Source organism: Penicillium rubens, assembly GCF_028828025.1.
Source record: "Penicillium rubens strain IBT 27055 chromosome Unknown utg000002l_segment0_segment0, whole genome shotgun sequence".
In the NCBI taxonomy this organism is placed as follows: Eukaryota; Fungi; Ascomycota; class Eurotiomycetes; order Eurotiales; family Aspergillaceae; genus Penicillium; species Penicillium rubens.
The window spans coordinates 6863849-6884224 of record NW_026890600.1 but is presented as its reverse complement, the minus strand read 5'-3'; the positions used below and the strand labels follow the sequence as shown (position 1 = coordinate 6884224).

Below are 20376 nucleotides of genomic sequence, written 5' to 3'. Positions count from 1 at the left end.
CGTTTTTTAGGAAGTTACCTCGTGTTCGACACGTTCCCCTCTGCGGATTGCAATTGGTATGTTGTAAGTTTGCGCCCCTATCAATCGTGCATATGCAGACAATGAGCCACAATAAGGTCGTTTAATCGCATACTTCCAACATGGAATTTTCGAATTATTCGATCGGGGGACCCGAACGACAAGCCAAAAGGACCCACAGCGTGTAAATTTAATATGGAGTACTCCGTACTCCGTAAGTCATCACATGCAGGAAGAAGATATTAATGTTGTGCAAGTAGTCTTGTTTTGAGATTTATAATATACTCCAGGTTTTCCATCTAGAAATATTATAAGTTAGGTACAATATATAGAGCGTAATGCGGCTATTACACACAACTGTTCATCTATTGATCTTTTCTGAGCCGTTAATTCACAAACGTATGACTGCGGTGTTAGCACGGGCTCAAGTACCTGCATATAACATTGATTAAAAGCACATTGGAATAAGTTGTGCCGGAATATCTTACAGTCTAGTGACTTAATGTCTGGCCGAGTTAGCATGTGCCTGTCAAATCAACAAAGACCAATGGTAGCAGTGGGGACAAGCACGAGTTAAGCATGCCAAGTAGCCAAGACTCTTCTTGGTCGATTCGAGGAAATGCTACGATAACCAATTGGATCAGTGATATCTACTCTGCCCGGATACTGAGGTATAAATAATCGTCTTTGCTCTGGTTACTCAGTATTTTCGCTCCCATCTTCACCATCTTAGTCCCTTCAAAATGCTGTTGCCACGCTCCCTTATAGTGGGGCTTGTCTTCTGCCTCAGTGGCATTGATATTGCGTCCGCTGCTACCGCCAAACTTCCCATCGCTGAACAATCCGCCGAGGTCGATTCCGACCTGGCGGCTATTTACTATGGTTCATCCTTCCAAAACTCCCTGCTTGTGGGTAACGATGGAGGCGCTGCTACTGGTGGCGTTCGATCTTTCAGTCTGACTGATATGGAAGAAGTCGCCAGCCGCACGCCTGGTCGTACCAAGGTTGCTGGTGTGATGTATGATGTGGGGAAGAAAGATCTAATTGTGTCTATCGCTGCTCCTGACTCAATCATTCGGGTCTTTGACATCGATGGCACCACTGAGATTCCCTCGGCGCAGATCAAAGCCCTCGGGGATTGGTCTTCTCTGTGCACGTGGCGCAGCCCCAGCAGTGGCGGACACTACTTTTATCTGCTTGGAAAGAAAGAGGCGAGACAATTCCTTGTCCGTGAGAAGGACTCTGACATTGAGATCCTTGAGGTCAGTATCTTAAGCGACACACGTCTTCTGCCGTACTGCGGATGCTGAAAGATATTTAGGTCCAAAGATTCAACGTCCCTGTGTCAGCTTCTTGTGCTGTTTCTCCCACCAATGGTACTGTCTATCTGGCAGGTGAGGACAGCAGCGTTTACACTTTCAAGGCCACAGAATCAACGAAGGCCCCCAAAATCCAGGTCCTGGGACAGGTTGATGATGAGGTGACAGGACTAGCCGTTTACGTTGCGCCTGAGACCGATTACTTGTTCGTGGGTCAGTCCAGTGTTGTCAATATCTATTCACAGAAATTGCGGCTCAAAGGTAGCTTGACCCTTACCGGCGCTGAAGATATTGAGGTTGCTGGTCTGTCTCTTTACCAGAGTGCTTTTACTCAGTATCCTGATGGAATTCTGGGTTACTCTCTTGAGACGGATGCTAGCAAGGGCTATGGCATTAGCTCCTTGGAGCCGGTTTTCACTGAGCTCGGTCTCGAACCCAACACTACATACTCCCCACGGAATGTTGATCCCTCCCTCCAGGGCCCTCAAGAGAATGGCTTTGTGGACGGAGATGGCTCGCTCGAGTGCTTTACCGGATTTACAGGCACAGACTGTACACAGTTTACGTGCCCGAACTCCTGCTCCGGCAATGGAAAGTGTGTCGGACCCAACGAATGCAAATGTGAGGATTCCTGGGCAGGTCCTGAATGCTCCTGGGTTGGGGTTGAACCCAAATACGAGACTGATGCCAACGGTGGTGACGGTGATGACCCTGCCATCTGGATTTCTCCCGTGAGTGCCGACCAGTCCACCATCATCACCACAACCAAATCGGAACTGGGTGCTGGGTTTGCTGTTTTCGATCTTGCCGGCAAACTGCTTCAAACAGTTTCCGCTGGAGAGCCAAACAACGTTGATGTTATTTATGGCTTCGAGATCGGTGATCGCAAGGTCGATCTCGCCTACGCGGCATGCCGGGAGGATGACACACTGTGGTATGTTATTCAAAAACCTTTCTTTTTCGCTTTCCTTTCTGTTTGTTTCTTCTTGTGCTAACATCACTTTCAAGTCTCTTCGAAATCGCTTCCAACGGAACGCTGAAATCTATTCCCGGTGGCTCGCAGCCTGTGAAAACCGACTACACCGTCTACGGCTCCTGCACCTACCGCTCGCCCATCAGCGGCAAGCAGTATCTCTTTGTCAATGAGAAGTCCGGCGAGTACCTTCAATACGAACTGACTGCCTTGACCAATGGCACACTAGCCACCACTCTCGTCCGCACATTCACTGGTGGTTCCGGTGGTCAACCCGAAGGCTGCGTCGCTGATGAGGAAAACTCCTTCATTTTCCTCGGCGAAGAGCCCTACGGTCTGTGGAGATACGATGCCGAGCCCGATGGCTCATCTACCGGAACCTTGGTTGCGCGTGCCGGCGATGGTACCCTTTTCGCCGATGTTGAGGGTGTCACGCTTCTGCCAGGCAAAACACCAGAGCAAGGATTTGTCATTGTCTCCTGCCAGGGTGTCAGTGCATACTCAGTGTATCGTCGTGCTGCTCCCCATGAGCATGTCATGACTTTCACTATCCAAACTTCGGCAGATGGAAGCATCGACGGGGTGACCAACACAGATGGTGTAACCGCAGTTGGAACTGCTCTGAATGCCGATTTCCCGCACGGTCTGCTGGTCGTGCATGACGATGCGAACCAATTGGCTACTGGAGGGACTGCTGAACTGGCATCATTCAAGCTGGCCAGTATCGCAGATGTGTTTGGACAAGAGGGAGAGACTCTTTTGGCCGATATTGATGCGACATGGGACCCCAGGGCATAAATGCTGATCCTATAGGGTTCAATTGCCGAAGAATTTGGTGATTGTCGTCCGTGGATTATACGTCTATAGATATGATACACTTATTTCTCTATCACAACTCGGGAAATCTTTACTTGATGATGCATCTCTTCGTCTGTTTCTCTCCGGAGATTCTGCTGTAACTCCTATCGTATCTTTCTGGCCGATTTTAATTTACCTCTCAAGATCCTTTTCCTTACCTACCACCACAGCTAGTTAAAACAATAGGGAGAACACCTGCATACTACTAGTGTGTGCTTGGAGAGTATTCAGTCTTGCATCTCTTGGGCAGAAGGCTAGTATCCAAGCCATAGCCAACTGGTCCTTTGTTGAAATCATTATTGTAATTCATGTATTTACCACTGGACACCACTAATGACTAGGGTGTCCTATACGAGAAAAGGCCAGTGTCCTCCGTAGATCCTTTGCCAAGAACCGGGGTGACTCACTCACAACTTCACCCCGGACAACGCAACCTCTCCAGGCCAAGTCGTGTGTGCAACTTTACCCATCACGCAGAGCAGGTTAAAGGCGTCTGCTCACTGGTTTACCTACTCAACAAGCTGCCTAAGGATTTTCCCAAACCCAGACTTTCCCCATCGAGTAGAATGGCTTCATCCTCCGTCTTCCCATTCCACCTGGGAGAGACATCAAACGAACGAGTCAAGCTCACCCCCTTCAACCCAGAGCAACACTGTGAAACGTTCTTCCGCATATCGTCGTTCCATCCGGAGATATACACACACTTGCCCCTACTACCCCCGACCTCAGCAACCGAGCTCAAATCCCTCTTCTACAGTGATTCCACAAACCACATTCTATCCTTCTCCAACCCGGAATCCTTCGCTTTTGCAATCATAGACAAGACACGGCCGCCGTCCCCAGAAGATCCCGAAGGTGAACTAGCCGGCACAGTGAGCTTTATCCGCACATCGCCAACGAACCTGCGTACGGAGATTGGATTCATCGTCATCCTGCCTCCGTACCAGCGAACCCATGTGGCGACTAATGCCGTTGGACTCGCTCTACGGCTTGCCTTTGCATGCACGGAGAATGGAGGTCTTGGATTACGCAGAGTGCATTGGTCGGCTAGTACGATGAACCTTGCTAGGCCGAAAAAATGGAATACGCGACGGTGCGCGAAATAAAAGGTGGTGCTTTCTCCGAAGCGGGGAGATCTCGGTATACGGGTGCCGGGGGTAGCGACCCCGCGGGCCGCTACCCTAGCTGTAGGGTATTGAAAAAAAAAAGGCTCGCTTAGGCTAGAGCGAAGGACTTATAACCTAATGGAGGTGCAATCTAGATGGAAATGGAATGGATGGAGAAAACACTATATCGATTGACGATCTCGCACGAGGAGAGGAGGAAGAGAGAAGGAAAGGAGAGAGAGCTATCATACATAGAGGTTCTATCACATAGTGATGCCTTAGGCATCTAACACTTGTTCACCTGAACTGGACATGGATGTATCCCTGGCCTATATCTCCTTTGCCTTTCGAGGTAGTTTTGGGTTACAGAATACTCTATGGGACACTAGGGTTTGTTTATAGGTGGAAATACTATGCTGACGGTTGAGTATCTGGATCAACCCGCGCGTTGAGGATTGGTTTGATCTAGCATATTTGTTCCTAGACGTAAAATGCGAGAATTAGACACCCTTCCATTGCCATTGGGAACTGGAATAGGAAAGACATCGTCCTCTAATGGTTGCGTATATCATCCGAGTCGATGTTTGTAGTAGCACGTAAGATGTCGAGGGATTGCGTCTTATCACGTAACCTTGACAAGCCCAACTCTGCCAGCAAAATAAATTCGAGACTTTCAATGTCTTCTTGGCCTTGAAGTTAGGCTGAGCACTAGCAAGGCTGGTGCATCCTTTTCCAAGCTTGCATGAATCAAAGCAAATTGCGCGAGTATTGCGCAAGACTATCCCGAAGAATCGTCATGTCCGTGTGCTAGGGACCCGCTAGTTAAACCTATAGGAGGTAATAAACATTAGTGTCGGATTTAACGACTATTCTCTCTCCTCAACTGCCTGGTATCAGGGCGGGATGGTTGTGGGATCTCTCAGTGACGCGATTGCTAGGTCCGCTGAGGACATATTTCACCAGTTGTATAATTATTTAAGGTCGCCGCTACTTATTCACACCAAAGACCTTGTGCAGTAATATAATAGTCTGTACACAGGCCTTACTAGTGTCAAACAACCCCGAAAGCACGATGGGAACCATGGGTGATTCTCAACAAGTGACGACCACTTCGGTGTACAGCACAGATGCGGAGAATCAGATTAAGAGAGATAATGGTACGAAGTCTGTCAGGTCATGGAAAAGTTATATATGGGATACATGGGAACTTCCACCAGATCAACGCTGGATGCTTTTTAAAGTAGATGCTTACGTTCTCACGTTCGCATCTCTCGGATATTTCTTGAAGAATATCGACCAAACAAATGTCAACAATGCCTTTCTCAGTGGCATGAAAGAGGATCTCGGGATGTATGGCGATCAACTAGTGACTAGTATGTGCATTCGCTCTCGTCCGACCCGTTTTGCTCTGTTCTCCCTTACGTGAAAACCCGGGGGATTTGCTAACGACTTTTACAGGCACGTCTATCTGGACTGTGGGATACGTTATTGGCCAAATCCCGTCCAACTTGTTGTTAACTAGAGTCTCGCCTCGATGGGTCATCCCCTCGCTGGAGGTAGGATGGGGACTCGCGACAATCTGTACATCAAGTGTCAAATCGTATCGAGCTCTGTATGCCTTGCGCTTCCTCGTCGGATTCTTTGAGTATGTCCCTATTCCAAGATTTCGACTACTATTAGTTGCCATTTACTAACGCCGTTATAGATCAGGATTTTACCCCGGCATCCATTACATGCTGGGATCATGGTACACACCACGGGAAATTGGAAAGCGGGCTATGATTTTTTGGCTCGCTGGTTCGGTTGGCACCTTGTTCAGTGGTTTCCTCCAGGCCGCTGCTTATACAAACTTGCATGGGACAAATGGTTACGCTGGATGTATGTGACCGCAACTCTTGGATTCTACCTTCCTCACCTTTTGTGGTTCGACCCATGGATCATTCAAGTGCTTATCTCAGCCCAAACGAAAATGAAGGAAACAACTGCTGACAGACGAGAATAGGGCGCTGGTTATTCATTATCGATGGTATCATCACCCTACCGCTTGCACTCGCCGGGTACATATTCTTTCCCAACCTACCGCAAAGCGGCAAAAAGACATGGTGGACGACAGAAGAAGAACATATTCTGTCAATCAAGAGAATGGAGAATATTGGACGTGCTGGCAAGAAGCCTTGGACTAAGGCAAAGGTGAAAGGTATTTTGCTGAGCTGGCATACTTATCTTCTTCGTGAGTCGTCCTCCACACCTCTCACACCTCTCACACCTCTCACACCTCTCACACCTCTCACACCTCTCACACCTTTCCTGTCCTAGAAATATACTGACATTTCCCCACAGCATTGCTATACATTCTTTGGAACAATGGCATCCCTCAGCCCGCTATGGGCTATTGGCTGAAGAGTTTTAATGCCGACCCTGCTCCTCTTCCCGGGACAACTTACACTGTCGCTCAGATCAATAACCGTGAGTTCAACTTTAGGCTCTACATCCTAATAAACTCGGCTAATTATATATACAAGTACCTCTCCCCACTACCGGTGTTCTCATCGTCATGGCATTGTCCTGGGGTTGGCTGTCTGATGGGCCATGTCGTGGCGCTCGCTGGCCATTCATTTACATCGGCGCCTTTACGACTGTAAGTCAACAGAGGTTATGTCAGTTAGGTGGTTTTCATACTACGGTAACTAACCCCTTCCCTCTATTCCACAGATCATTTTCGCCTCCCTCATGATGAAGATGCCCTTTTACACAAATATCAAGGGCCGTATGGTCATTTATTGGCTAAGTAATATTGGAGTAAGTTTTTCCGGTAAAGCATTCCATCATCACATCTTAACGTGCCTCTAGGGTGGTGCCGGCCCTTTAATCTTAAGTTGGATCAACGAGATCTGCTCCAACGACACAGAGAAGCGGGCGTTGCTTGTTGCAATGGCTAATGACCTTGCCTATGTCGTGCAGGCTGTTGTGAGCCTCGTCTTATTTCCCTTCCTCGAGTACATACTAACAAGTTTGACCGAAGGCTCCCAATTTCATGTGGAAAACAACGGCGTTCCCCCGCGCTCCCAAGGGATATACTTGGTCAATCGTACTTCAAATACTACTCAGTAAAGACCATCTCTATGACAATGGGTCTTGTTTCCCGCTAATAATATTTTCCTAGTATTGGGCACCGCAACTGTTCAATTCCTTTTGTGGCGCGATAAGGGAAAAGCAGCCAAGGCAGAGGAGAGTCTCCCAGCTATTGAACCCGTCGAGTCATCGTCTATAGAGGGAGATACATCAGTGGGTTCTAAAGAGGACGATGGCAAAATGGCTAGCCCTTCCCGGGTCCAAAATGTCGGTCTGGGTTAGGGGATATGGTTCACTGAAGGCACTGTTGCTATATAGTTCTATGATAGTTGGCGTCGACAAGGCATCAGATTCATGTTTCCGCCTTACGAATCAGGCCACGACATTATTTTGTCCAATGTCTTTCCCTACAGAAACTAACAAGTTCAAGTAACTAGTTATTTACTATCACGGCCAAGTAATGATTATCCAGATATCCCCCGAATTCCATCGCATCCCAGCTGGTAAAACCCGTGCGAATCGGGAATAGCGTCCTTTCCCCCTCTGCGAGTTATGATCGCGGATGAGGGCTCGTGCGCCAAGTCTCTGCAGCACTGCCTTTAAAAGGGTTGGAATCTGACTGATATCAAAAGTTCAGCGATTGCCTAGATGGTCACCTGCAAGGTTACACCTTAGTGGAGAAGGTTACCGACTTAAGAAGTACTTAAGTACTTAGGTATCTCCCACAGCAGCTTCATGGCAGCAAATCTCGTGACGATCTTGGAGGCGCAGATGCAAGCCGATCAAGAAAATGTATATTAGCCGAATCAGCGCTTGCCGCTAATTCCACTTATAAGAGGGCACCTGCCCCTCGTGGCGTCAAAGCTCCCCTGCTTCCCTTTCTCTCTTGACTAACTGCGCCAGCATCTTCTCCCTTCCTCGGAACTTACAGGAGTTCAGAGAAATATTATCCCTCGCTGCCGATGGATTCTCAATATCCTCCCGAATCAATTGTCCCTAGTACAGCGGGCAAGGACAAACACTCGACGAACTCGTTGCTGGCGGAGGAGAGATCGATTCGAAATGGAGACCAAGATATTCTGCAGGGAGAGAAGGTGGACGAGGTTCTGGCTGCCAAGATGACGCTTATCAATGATGTGGGAAATCAATATCCGCGCACCGTGATTGAGACATGCAATTAACTCGAGGCCCTTTGTCCTCTACAGACCATTGATGAGATTGGTTTCACGCCTCACCACTGGAAACTATTTTGCCTAAACGGATTCGGATATGCTGTTGACTCGCTCATTCTCTTGATTCAGTCCATTATCTCAACCCAGGCCAGGTTGGAGTTCAACCCATCATATTCCACAGGGCTCACCATCGCGGTTTATGTGGGCATGTTGGTGGGTGCAATTTTCTGGGGCTTTTCGGCAGATATTATCGGCCGCCGGTTCGCGTTCAACTTCTCCCTGCTTTTTTCATCGGTATTCACTATCGTCGCGGGGGCTGCTCCCTCTTGGGTCACCCTGGGTTTGTTTATCTGCTTAAGTGCATTCGGTGCTGGGGGAAACCTGGTTCTGGATACCACAGTTTTCCTTGAATACCTTCCGGGCAAGGAACAGTGGCTTTTGACCCTCATGGCGGCGTGGTGGGGTGAGATTACACTCCCAAGTAAACATCCTGTCGAAAGTCTGAACTGACCCACAGTATCTAGGTCTGGGTCAGCTTATCGCAGGTCTCTTTGCTTGGGCCTTTCTTCCCAACTTCTCCTGTAGCGATGCAGCTACATGTACTCGTGAAAATAACCAGGGATGGCGTTATGTCTGGTACACAAGCGGCGCCTTTGTGTTTGTTCTCTCCGTCCTCCGCTTGACAATCATCCGCCTTGAAGAAACCCCCAAGTTCCTGATTTCCGAGGGCAAAGACGAGCAGGCAGTACACGTCCTACGCAATATTGCCGATCGACACAACCGCCCATGCAGTCTCACTATCGAGCGGCTTGAGGCATGTGGACGAATCGCTCATCGAGGAGCCCCAGGATCTGGTTGGTTGGCGCGGCTAATCTCCCCAGGCGAAGTACTCTTCCATGTCCGTGGACTCTTCACAACTCGCAAAATGGCACTATCGACGACCCTGGTCTGGCTCTCATGGCTCCTCATCGGCCTCGCGTATCCCCTATACAACGTGTTCCTCCCCACCTATCTTGCATCGCGGGGCGCAATGTTTGGAGAGAGTAGCCCGTATATCACCTGGCGGAACTATGCCATCAACAATACCTGTGGCATCTTCGGTCCTGTGTTAGCGGGATTCATGTGTCGCTCGCCCTGGTTTTGGGGCCGCCGAGGAACCATGATCATCGGAGCTGTGATCACAATGGTTTTCTTTTTCTGCTATACGCAAGTGCGCACTGCAAGCCAGAATCTGGGCTTTACATGTGCTATTTCCTTCTGTTTGAACATTTACTATGGTACACTCTATGCTTACACCCCCGAGGTATGTGCTCGCTCACTCTGATTAGATCTGTCATTCTGTATCTCATTGCTCGATAGGTCTTCCCCTCCGCCCACCGGGGCACAGGCAACGGTGTTGCTATTGGGCTCAATCGGATCATGGGAATCATCAGTGCCGTTGTTGGCCAGGCTGCAAATGTAAGGATTTATTCTTTGCTCTCGTGGGGAAATGCTTATATCGAGAACAGACCAGCACGCCTGTGCCAATCTACATATGCGCAGCCCTTTACATTGTGATGGCGATCATTGCCGGAGCCTTGCCATTTGAACCGTATGGCCGACGAAGCAGCTGAAGGCTCAGCTAGCCAGGATAGCGGTCCCCATCTCATTGATATCTAAGACATCTCATAATTATTGACCCTCACGCTACTACATATTATTCATAAGCAATCTGATAACCCGGATAGAGCAAAGTGTTAATGCTAATTGAACTGGAGGTCAAGTTCGAATTTCTTGCGTGGGATATTTTATTCTATATGTTCTTCTCTGAGAAGGCCACGAGATGACATCTGAATAATGGCTCCGTTTCATTGACTTCTCATCCATGGGTGTCTTCTTTCCTCGGCTGACTGCTGGAATATTTTCCTTGTACGAACCCTGATTTGGCCTCTTACTTTCCACATCAGTCGTTAGGTACCAGTAACAGTTCCCCGTCCAGTCGCCGACAAAATCTGCTCATCTCTCCATAGCCTTCGCCGCCATTCCTCTCGCTCTATTCTCCCATCGATCCCACGCCAGCGTAAGACTCAACGTGTCTCTGCACAAATCCTCAGTATCACCCCCAGGCGGCAACTCCCTACCATTTCCAACCTTCCCATTAATCTTCCCTTTCACAAACCGCATATGCCAAGGTATGACCCCAACCTTCTCAAACCCCATCCTCTGCGCAAGCCGAGAACTACTAGAGTATAGATATTTTCACCTATCATAAATTCGAAATTTTTACCGAGTTTTTCACGGGGTTTTTCACGGGGTTTTTTATCGGGGTTTTTATTAGGATTTTTGTTAGGATTTTTATCGAATTTCTTTTTATATAACTGTATACGCCTATATACTCGAACGTCCGAGTACCCTTTTTATATATACATTTTTTAACTAATAAGAAGTACGCTAGTGTATAGTGTATAGCGTATAGTAAGCTAGTACTAAGGCTAGAGCTAAGGCTAGAGCTAGTGCCAGTGCCTATACCCGTACTAGAGCTAGGATACTAGTACTAGATACTAGCGCTAGATACTAGTGCTAGTGCTAGAGCTATATACCCGATACCTACACTACGATAATCGTTAATTCTAATCACCTCCGTCTCTACCTTCACGACTACCGGCTATAAGAGTAGTGTCTATAATCCTACCTTCGCTTAGGAGCGAGTGTAGTATAAGGTACGCTAAGATTAGCTAATATAAACTAGAGGGTTTATTTAGTGTAAGAGGCACGCTAGGGTTAAAAGGGGACGGGATAAGGGGGGATACAGATAGTCTAACGGTAAGCTTAGAGCTTTTTGTTTACACTATATACTAGATAGGGGTGAGGTAGGTTCTATAAGGGGGATGTTAGATACCTGAGGTATCACTATATGATAGCTCTCTCTCCTTTCCTTCTCTCTTCCTCCTCTCCTCGTGCGAGATCGTCAATCGATATAGTGTTTTCTCCGTCCATTCCATTTCCATCTAGATTGCACCTCTATTAACAAGCCACTTTGCCCGGTAAGAGGGATAGAATAATCACCTTAGTTGAACTACCAAGAACTCCTTTTATTTTTGCTAAACCAAATCTGTAATTTCGTATCTGAATGGGTTTGAGAACAAAATTACAAAATCCTATGATCTATATAATAAGATAGTCATGTTGCTGATGGAAGGAAGAAGCTACGCAGTGGAATATGCAACTCAGAGAAATAAATGGATGGACTCTGGAGAGGAGAAAAAGAAGAAGAGAGAGGGGGAAGCTATCTGCATACACATGAGGAAGTCCTGGGAAGCGGGGGATCACGTGATAAGCACGTGACCACCCCAACACCCCCCTTCAGGACTGACCTAGATACCCCTATTCCTACTCTCCATACAAAAACCTCTCTTTTTTTTTTTTTTTTTTTTTTTTTTTTTTTTTCCATATAGTCTTTACTGCCTTTCCTACGTATCATAACACTCCTTTCTCCATTAGTAAAATTGTATATAGATCACTAAAGACCTAGTATATATACAAATCTGTCATATGCTTCCTTATCGAGAGCTTTTGTGAACCCGTCCGCCACATTATATATCGTATTAACACGTAGCAGATTGATCTTCTCTCTAAAGATTGCGTCCTTAACGAAGAACTAGCGTATATCAAGCTATCTTATACTATTTTTGTAAGAGCGCTTTCCTATAAGAAGCTAGGTGTTAATGTTATCCGTTAAGATAACGATAGGTTTTATTACATTCGGTAGGTTTAATACGGTAGCGATTTTTATAAGCTATTAGGTATCCCTTACCGGTCTATTAAGAGCGTACCACTCTACTACTATCGATAATAGTGCTATAATTGTCTACTTCCTTAAATACCACCTAATTAGTGTACCGCCGAAGAACTAGATAGCCCCCTCTATAGACTTCGTATTAGGCCAGTCTCTATATAAGGCGTCTATATATATAAAGAAAGTTATATCCTAGATTCTCCCGAGCGTTATATAAAGCTCTATTATCCCTTTTAGGTATCTATAGACCTATCGGATAGCTTATATATTATTAGTGGTAGGTACTATAGAGCGGTGTTATAATTTTATAACTATAAACTTAATATCCGGTCTTATCTCTATAGTGAGCTAGTTTAGTCTCCTAATAAGAGATCTATATAATATATAATCTTTATCGTATAAACGGGTCTCTAGGTTATTATTGTTAACCTCCTATTTCCGGCTTAGTGATAGCGGGATAGGGGTTAGTGTATATAACTATATTTCTATAAGATATAGCGCTTCTAGGGTATAAGCTTTCTAAGATATTATAATAGTCTTCTTACTATAGTCCCGAGAAATAGCGCTACTAAGAAAGCGTGAAGGCTCTCCTATATCTTTGATTTCGAACTACTCCTTCGTCTAGTGGTAAATCTACTACACTTCCGTATCTATTAGTACGGTAGTAATAAAATTATCTACATAAACTAACAAAAACTATACTATTACGCCTTAACCTTTTATATATATATAAGGATCGTCGTCGAGTGCGTAAAAATCAATCTTATTTAATCTAGTATCTAGCTCTTTATTCTATAAAGCTACTAAATCACGAAGTCCGTATAGAGCCTATTTTAATTAATAAACCTAGCCTTTAATTCTAATATCCGGTTTATAGTACTTAAAACTAAGGGGTTAAAATATATAGACTATTTCCTAATTATCTTATAATATATTTAGATATACTATAACTATATTAAATTGCTTCTATTTATAATTCTATTATATAATAATAGTGAAAATAATCTTAATAAGTGTGTTTTAGACGATAGGTGCGTAGAAAATAGAGTCTTCCTTCTTTATCTAGAAGTTCCCGTACACTACCTATCTTACTTTAAAACTATATACCTTATTGTCTTTAGTGACTTTAAGATCATATACCTATTAGCTTAGAAGCGGAGTGATTCCTAGCGGTCTTCGAATAATATCGAAAGTGTCTTTTATATAGAGATTATCAATCTAACTCTCTATAGTAGCTTACTATCTATCTATAAATTTGGACTTTAGAGCTTACTTATAGGACTAAGGGATATCGATGTCTTTAATATAAAGCGGCTTACCGTTATAAATAAAGGAAGTGCTTTACTTAGTAAGAACCTTCGACACTACTAGCCTTCCTCTCTATATATCCTACTTATCCTATCCCTATCTAGATCCCTCGCTAGCACTATTATTACCCTACGGAACGTCCGGTCTCACGCGTATTATCTTCGTCTTCGGTTTCGGTAGAGGGTTCGGTCTTAGGGGACGTAGGGGGTTCTCGGGGAAGCCGTAGCGCTCCGGTAAGCGTCTCGTACGGCTTAAACGGCGGGGAATAAACTACGGAATTGTCTTATCGCTACTAACTATAATAACGGACGGCTAACGATCCTATTGAATCATACTCTAATCGGTCTTAATCGTGGAAATATTATAAGAAATCTCTTCTTATAGCTATAAAATCTCCTCTTCTTATTATTAAAAAGGCTCCTAAGAAATCTCTTCCTATTATTGATAAAAAGTAGACTAAGAAGGCTCTTCCTCTCTATAAGAGAGAGCTTTATAAGAAATCTCTTACTAAGTGTGTAGAACTAGTTTTAGAGTCTCCTACTACAGTATATCCTCTCTAAATGTACCTAGTAAATATAGTATTAGTGATTTAATAACTACTACTAGTAGTGTGAGATCTCGCTAAATTAGTGTCTCTTCCTCTCGGTAAGAAAACACCTATCTCTCTCTCTACTAAGAGACCACCTATCTCTCTTCTTACGGAGAAACTACCTATTTGATTAGTTTATATATAAAGGTCTTATAAGTATCCTCACTATCGTTACGCTTAATCGACTAGTGAATAGGGGATTCTAGGATCACTTCTAGCACTAGAGGCTTTATAGCTTACTTTCTAGGCTAAGGTAGTAGTAGAGGAAGAACTAACACTTCTATACTAAGCTAATCTATATACTTTCTAATTAATTCCCGAGCTTAGGGTTAGAGCGTAGGACGTTATATAGCCTACGGTATATCGTACGGTATAGCCTACTATTTAGACTACTATTTAGCCTATTATATCGGCTATCTCTTTACTAGCTTTTAGAAGATAGGCTATCGAATTAGAGATATATCCTCGACTTCCTAGATCCTAGTTAACACTTTAGGTGTTAGTGGTATAGTCTATACTCTTCCCGGTGTATTCGGTCCCACTAAGGGTTACTTTTACTAAATTATTAGCTTTATTAGACCTTAAATAGTAGGTTCTAGCTTCCTATTAGTAATAATAACCTACGGAACTAGCCTTAGTTAAATCCTAGGTCTTTTAAATAGCTATTTACCCTTTTTAATCTAGGGTCCTCCCTCTTTATAGAGTGCTCCGGTGTCGTTATTATCCGAATTAGGGTCTTTTAGTGCTAGCTTTCTAGTCGGCGCTAGACCCCCCTTCTAGTCGTTATCCGATCTAGTGTTCTTATCTAGTTTATCTAGGAAAGTGATATCCCGGGAGCGTATAATCTCTTTTATAATAGGATTCTATACCTTAAAGATATAGCTATTTTCTCCTTCGTAACTAATCAGATATCCCTAGAATGCTCGTGCTCCTAACTTCTCTAACTATATACGAGTCTCTCTTAGAATATAGATAAAAATAATTACTCCCTATATATAAAGGTGCTTTAGATTAACCTTCGTTTCTCCTATACTAAGGTCTTACTACTAGGTAATAATAGGAGTCTTACCTATTTTAGGGTTTATTAAACGGTTATAAATATAGATAGCGGTATTTACACGAAAAGGCTAGAGAGAGTCTAGAAGCTTTATATCTATATTTATCGTCCTCTATATTTGATTAATATAGCCTCCTATACGCTCCGCTACACTATTAGGTTTAGGTATATACGCGGGTGTAAGTTTAAAAATCATTCCCTTACTCTCCCCCTATATCTAGAATTTATAGAATTCGCTTCCTCTATTAATACGCTAGATAGCTAGGTATCTACCGCGGAGAAGCTTCTACCGCTTATAAAATTTAATTATATATTCCGCAATCTTATCTTTAGTGCGAAAATAGGGGCCCTCGGTGTATCGGGTATAGTCGTCTATAATAGGAACCTAATATTTCTCTCTACCGGGTCCGGGGGGATTTATAGTCTAGGTGTTAGTATAAAATTTCATACTAGGCTTTTTAATATATCGTTATTTGTCTCTTAAGATCCGTTTCTTCGCTTTCCTAAGCTAACATACTTCACAATTAAAGTCGTAAAGTTCAACCTAGTTATCCTTATTAAGAAGAATAGTATCCGCTAAAGAAGCTTTAATATACGGTTTACCGATATACCCTAGATATCTATATATTTCGTATATAGAGACTACCTTACTAACTCTATTAAGGTCTTTATCTTTATCGTTAGACTTAGAGCTAGAATTAGGCTTATAAAAATGCGTCTTTTAGACCTTTATTAAAATCTCTATTTTTATATCTTCGGCTTCGCTCTTTATACTATAAAAAAGCGGGCCGTTAATCTATAGAAGTCCGCTAACCTTCTTTACTAGGCCGACTTCCTCCCGGTTTATACGTATAAGCTTTAATATAATCGGGTTATAATAAATCCTATAATCTACTTCTAGAGCATTCGTAGAAAGTAGTCTATCTTTAGTTAATAGGTTATAGTAGGTAGAGATAAGGATTGTTCTCACTTTCCTAGTCGAAGTCTTAATCTAGACTAGGGCCTTACTATATACTATTACGAATTAAATATTACTATTAGTATTAGTATAGCTATATAGCGTTTCTCTAGCTTTATACTTAGTGTATTCGTAAAAATCTTTATAGTGACTAGTGATAGTTTTAGAAGCACTACTATCTAGTATCTATATCTTATCTATAGAGTGTACGGAGTTTACCCGAGCTATACTAGCCTTACCTTCGTTCTTCTTATTATTTACTAACCGCTTTATAATACTATAACACTAGACATTCTTTACCGGTTTCTACCCTTCGAAAATAAGGTCTTCTATAAGGTAGTAGTATATCTTTACTAGATAACCTTCGATACTATAGTAGGGATATTTGTAGCTATTAACGTACTATAGTTATTAGTTTCTTTATTACTCTACCCACTAGTCGATAGTCTTATCTTTTACTAGACCGTTTTTAAAGAAAGATAACGTCTCTCTATCTATCTTTATATCTATTTTAGTGTCCGATAAAGTATTATATCCGCCGCCGCGGCCGTGTCTACTACGACCGCGTCCCCTTCTACCGCGCTAGTTCTCTATCTTCTATACTACGTTTACTATAGTAAAGGTGCTTAATAAAGTAGGTATATTATAAGCTTCTATAATTAGCTTTTTATATAAGCTATTAAAGTCGTCCTTTATAACGCTCTCTAGAATAGTATCCTTTATTATCTAGTAGGTGAACTTTACTAAATCTAGTTCTCCTTCGAGATTATAAAGTATAATAAATATTATACCGAAAGGGTGCGGCTCTACCTTATATAGGCCTAGTTAGTTATACTACGTCTAATACGCTATAATATAGGTATTAGCGCTAGAGAAATCTAATCTCCGGATCTTATAAAACTTAATAACTTTATATCTAATATTGTCTACGATTTCTACACTATAAACAAGAGTCTCCACTTCGCGTATTATAATATCTATACGATATAGAAAGGCTTCTACTCCTCCTTTAAGAATAGTGATAATCTCTTAATCTAGTAGACTCTTAATCTATCTATAGGCAATTTTTGACTAGTATTCCTAAATATCGTACTCGGGGTCTATCTCCTATAGTTAGGGTAGTTTATAATTGGCCACTTTGTCGATACGGACTATACTAAGTCCGTTCTTGATCTAGCGTTTCTATCTAGTAAGATTACTACTATCTAGTAATAACTTAATACCTTTGTTTAATTTGATTTCCTTCTCCTCCGGGAGGTTTATACCCTAGGTCCGAATCGGTCGTTTCGCTACGCCGGCGGAGGAAGAAGGTTAGGTTTAGGTGTGAGGTGCGGGGAGAGAGCGTGATAAGCCCTTACCGGCGTTATTATCCTCGGAATTAGTTATATTAACTAGCTAGAAATGTAGAGTCTTCTCGATAGAAAGATCTCCGGTTAGAAGTAGAGAGACGCGTCTTCGCTAACTCTCGCTAAGAAATGCAGAGTTTTCACGATAGAAAAATCTCTATTTGTGAATGTAGAGCTCTCTTAATAAGAAATCTCTAATAAAGAAATGCGGCCTATGATGATATCGATGACCTTCACTACCTTAATGATGATAGATTCGATAATCCGATTTGGTGGGGTGCGGGACGGGCCGAAGCGCGACCTATAATGAAAATTTGAAAATTCTGATTCGCTTAGTTAGACTTAATGAAAATTGATGATTTTGATGATACTCGGAGTCCTCGAGCAAAGGGCTTCATAACCTGATAGAAGGAAGAAGCTACGCAGTGGAATATGCAACTCAGAGAAATAAATGGATGGACTCTGGAGAGGAGAAAAAGAAGAAGAGAGAGGGGGAAGCTATCTGCATACACATGAGGAAGTCCTGGGAAGCGGGGGATCACGTGATAAGCACGTGACCACCCCAACAGTTGCCTCTCCGATCCGGAGTCGCGAGTCTGCAGAAGTCAGCAAAATATCGAGATCCTAGTTATAGAGAAGGTAACTCACAAACCACACCCACGGAATATTTCTACTATCATGTTTGGCCTGTCTACCTCGAGCATTCCAAACAGATTTGAGTAGAGAAACCGACATTTCGCTAGAAACCCCACCATGGGACCGGATATGGTCGAATCGCAGAAGGAGATAATGCCGAGCGTACGGGGACAAAGCATCGGCCCCAGCCATAAAAATTGGCATAACCACCAACTCGATCAGACGACAGTCTGCAGGGATTTCCGCTAGGGAGTCTAAGATTGCAGTGACCGATTTTTGTATTATTGGCGCTTCGGCCGGTTGAGCCATATCCAGCAAGCGAGATGTGTGCAGTATGCATGCGTGACGGAAAGCCTCGGCAACTGCAGGCCAGCGGGGATTGTCGTTTGGATATCTGTCAGGCTTCAAGCTCCACGAGTACAACTCATAGCGGCAGGCATTGAGAAGCCGCTCGTATTCTGCTGTTCCCATTTTGCCCGTCGCATGCGCCTTGGCATGCTCCATGACGTTGCCGATTATCAAGAATATCTCGCGTGGGCAGCCATTGACCCGCTCGAATTTCAAGTCGCTTAAAGTGGCTACGGCTGCGCGAAGCTCGGGGGAAAAGCATAGTCGTCGGGCGTCTGCTAGTGAGCGGATGATGTCCAGCCTGGTAGGATATGCGTCAGGACTAGGAGAAACTGGAAATAAGATGAGAGAACTTGCCATGCTAGGTTTCCTAAGAAAAATATCGTTCTTTCATTCTCTCTGCAGAGGGTATCAGACAAGCGCAACTGGTTGCAAATCGATAGGGCACCCGTAATATGGGCTCCGTGGGTGGATATGCCCGATTCGAAAATCTTCAGATTCATTAGTCCTATGTTAACATCAGACATCAAAAACGCAAGATTGTCAACTCACATCCTGGAGTAACAGTATCTGAATAATAACGAAGATCCCATCACGTTCATTTTCATCCAGCTCGCCAGATATCCCATTTCGGAGAGTTTCCCCAAGACAGCGTATAGCTCTGACTCGATATTCAACGGCCAGAGTCTCTCGCAGATATGTATCTCCTTTTCCTATTCCCATATGGCATGCGGTAAGACCTAGAACGGCATAAAGCACGCCAATTTGTTCGTATGCTAGCGGCAGAATATAAACTTGATATGGGTTGTACGCGCCAGCTGGAAGAGCGATTTGATGTGGACATATAACCTGGTCATCTAAATAAATATTTTGCAGTCAGTCAAGTAATTCGACACCCAGGATAAACAAACACACAATGTGCCAGCAACAGCTCCGTCCGTTCTAGCATTAACAAATCGTCCAACTCGACGGATCGCCCTTCCGACTGTGGCCATGGATGGTCGAGAATAGGCAGCCGTTCAATATTACGATCCTCGCACGAGGGCAAAGCACTTGGATGCCGTTGATCGGATTCAGATTCTTCATGGCTGGTATCTGGATGATCAATTCCGGTGCCCGGCTGAGTCCGGACAGCATGGTCACGGCTCACAGTAGGGACCGCCCTGTTCTTCCACTTGCCCCGGGTTGCTAGCCCGGCAAAACGGAACTTGTCCGGATATCCTTTGCACTCAAGGCCTTTGGTGATGCATCTCTGACAAACGGGTTTTGTGCGGTCGCATTTGCGACACTTTTCACGGCATGTTATACAAGCCGGGCCTAGGGTCGTCAGAGCCGCATCTTCTCGGTATGCTCGGTGTATATTTCACAAACCTCCCGAGGGCATATCCTCTCTCGCGTGGTGATAAGAATGTTGGAGAGATATATTTTCCTAGAGAGTCGACCTATTAGGATGAAGAGAAAGAAAGAGAATGGGGTCAACGGCAAAAAGAAGGCCGGTGATAACGCCACGTGACGGTTTACATGGTCACTTGGTGATTGTCAAGTTCCTTTTCTTTATATTATTCGAGATGACATTTAATGGAGTGGCATCTTTCTTCGACCCTAATCCTCCTATGTCATGAAGCACAATGGAGATTGTAGCCTGATAAAACGAGGCGTCTCACATAATTCTGGAATAACTAGTTAACTAAGTCACCCAATGTCAGCTAACTTGGCCAAATACAACCTTTCCTTGCTCCGTTGCTTCATAGAAATATATCATGAAGCCTTTCTTGAAATTCCCTTCAATGTGACTACGTTTTCCCTACGCGCTGGGATTGACTAGCGTGGCGGCAAGCCAC

General features: G+C 44.0%; 5 protein-coding genes across 5 annotated transcripts; 4 read left to right on the top strand and 1 right to left on the bottom strand.

Annotated features, from left to right (window-relative positions):
* Positions 1 to 761: 761 nt before the first annotated feature.
* N7525_005079 (uncharacterized protein) lies at positions 762 to 3108 on the top strand (the record flags this gene model as incomplete). Its single annotated transcript, XM_061213274.1, has 3 exons — positions 762 to 1280; positions 1340 to 2271; positions 2346 to 3108. The coding sequence occupies 3 exons, from the start codon at positions 762 to 764 to the stop codon at positions 3106 to 3108; spliced, it is 2214 nt and encodes a 737-aa protein (XP_061070295.1).
* A 626-nt stretch (positions 3109 to 3734) lies between these two features.
* N7525_005078 (GNAT family N-acetyltransferase) lies at positions 3735 to 4274 on the top strand (the record flags this gene model as incomplete). The annotated part of the gene is made up of 1 exon (XM_002565165.1): positions 3735 to 4274. The coding sequence occupies one exon, from the start codon at positions 3735 to 3737 to the stop codon at positions 4272 to 4274; it is 540 nt and encodes a 179-aa protein (XP_002565211.1).
* A 1072-nt stretch (positions 4275 to 5346) lies between these two features.
* N7525_005077 (uncharacterized protein) lies at positions 5347 to 7628 on the top strand (the record flags this gene model as incomplete). Its single annotated transcript, XM_061213273.1, has 10 exons — positions 5347 to 5647; positions 5733 to 5919; positions 5980 to 6152; positions 6277 to 6504; positions 6615 to 6740; positions 6797 to 6912; positions 6987 to 7073; positions 7125 to 7241; positions 7297 to 7381; positions 7438 to 7628. 10 exons carry the CDS (start codon positions 5347 to 5349, stop codon positions 7626 to 7628), a joined length of 1611 nt encoding a protein of 536 aa, XP_061070294.1.
* A 680-nt stretch (positions 7629 to 8308) lies between these two features.
* N7525_005076 (MFS transporter) lies at positions 8309 to 10131 on the top strand (the record flags this gene model as incomplete). The annotated part of the gene is made up of 5 exons (XM_002565167.1): positions 8309 to 8482; positions 8552 to 8981; positions 9043 to 9821; positions 9878 to 9976; positions 10027 to 10131. 5 exons carry the CDS (start codon positions 8309 to 8311, stop codon positions 10129 to 10131), a joined length of 1587 nt encoding a protein of 528 aa, XP_002565213.1.
* Positions 10132 to 18199: 8068 nt separating this feature from the next.
* N7525_005075 (Zn(II)2Cys6 transcription factor) lies at positions 18200 to 19919 on the bottom strand (the record flags this gene model as incomplete). The annotated part of the gene is given in 4 exon segments (XM_061213272.1): positions 18200 to 18857; positions 18869 to 19026; positions 19449 to 19885; positions 19907 to 19919. Coding segments are annotated over 4 exon segments (1266 nt in total), but the record flags the coding sequence as incomplete, so codon positions are not given.
* Positions 19920 to 20376: the final 457 nt, after the last annotated feature.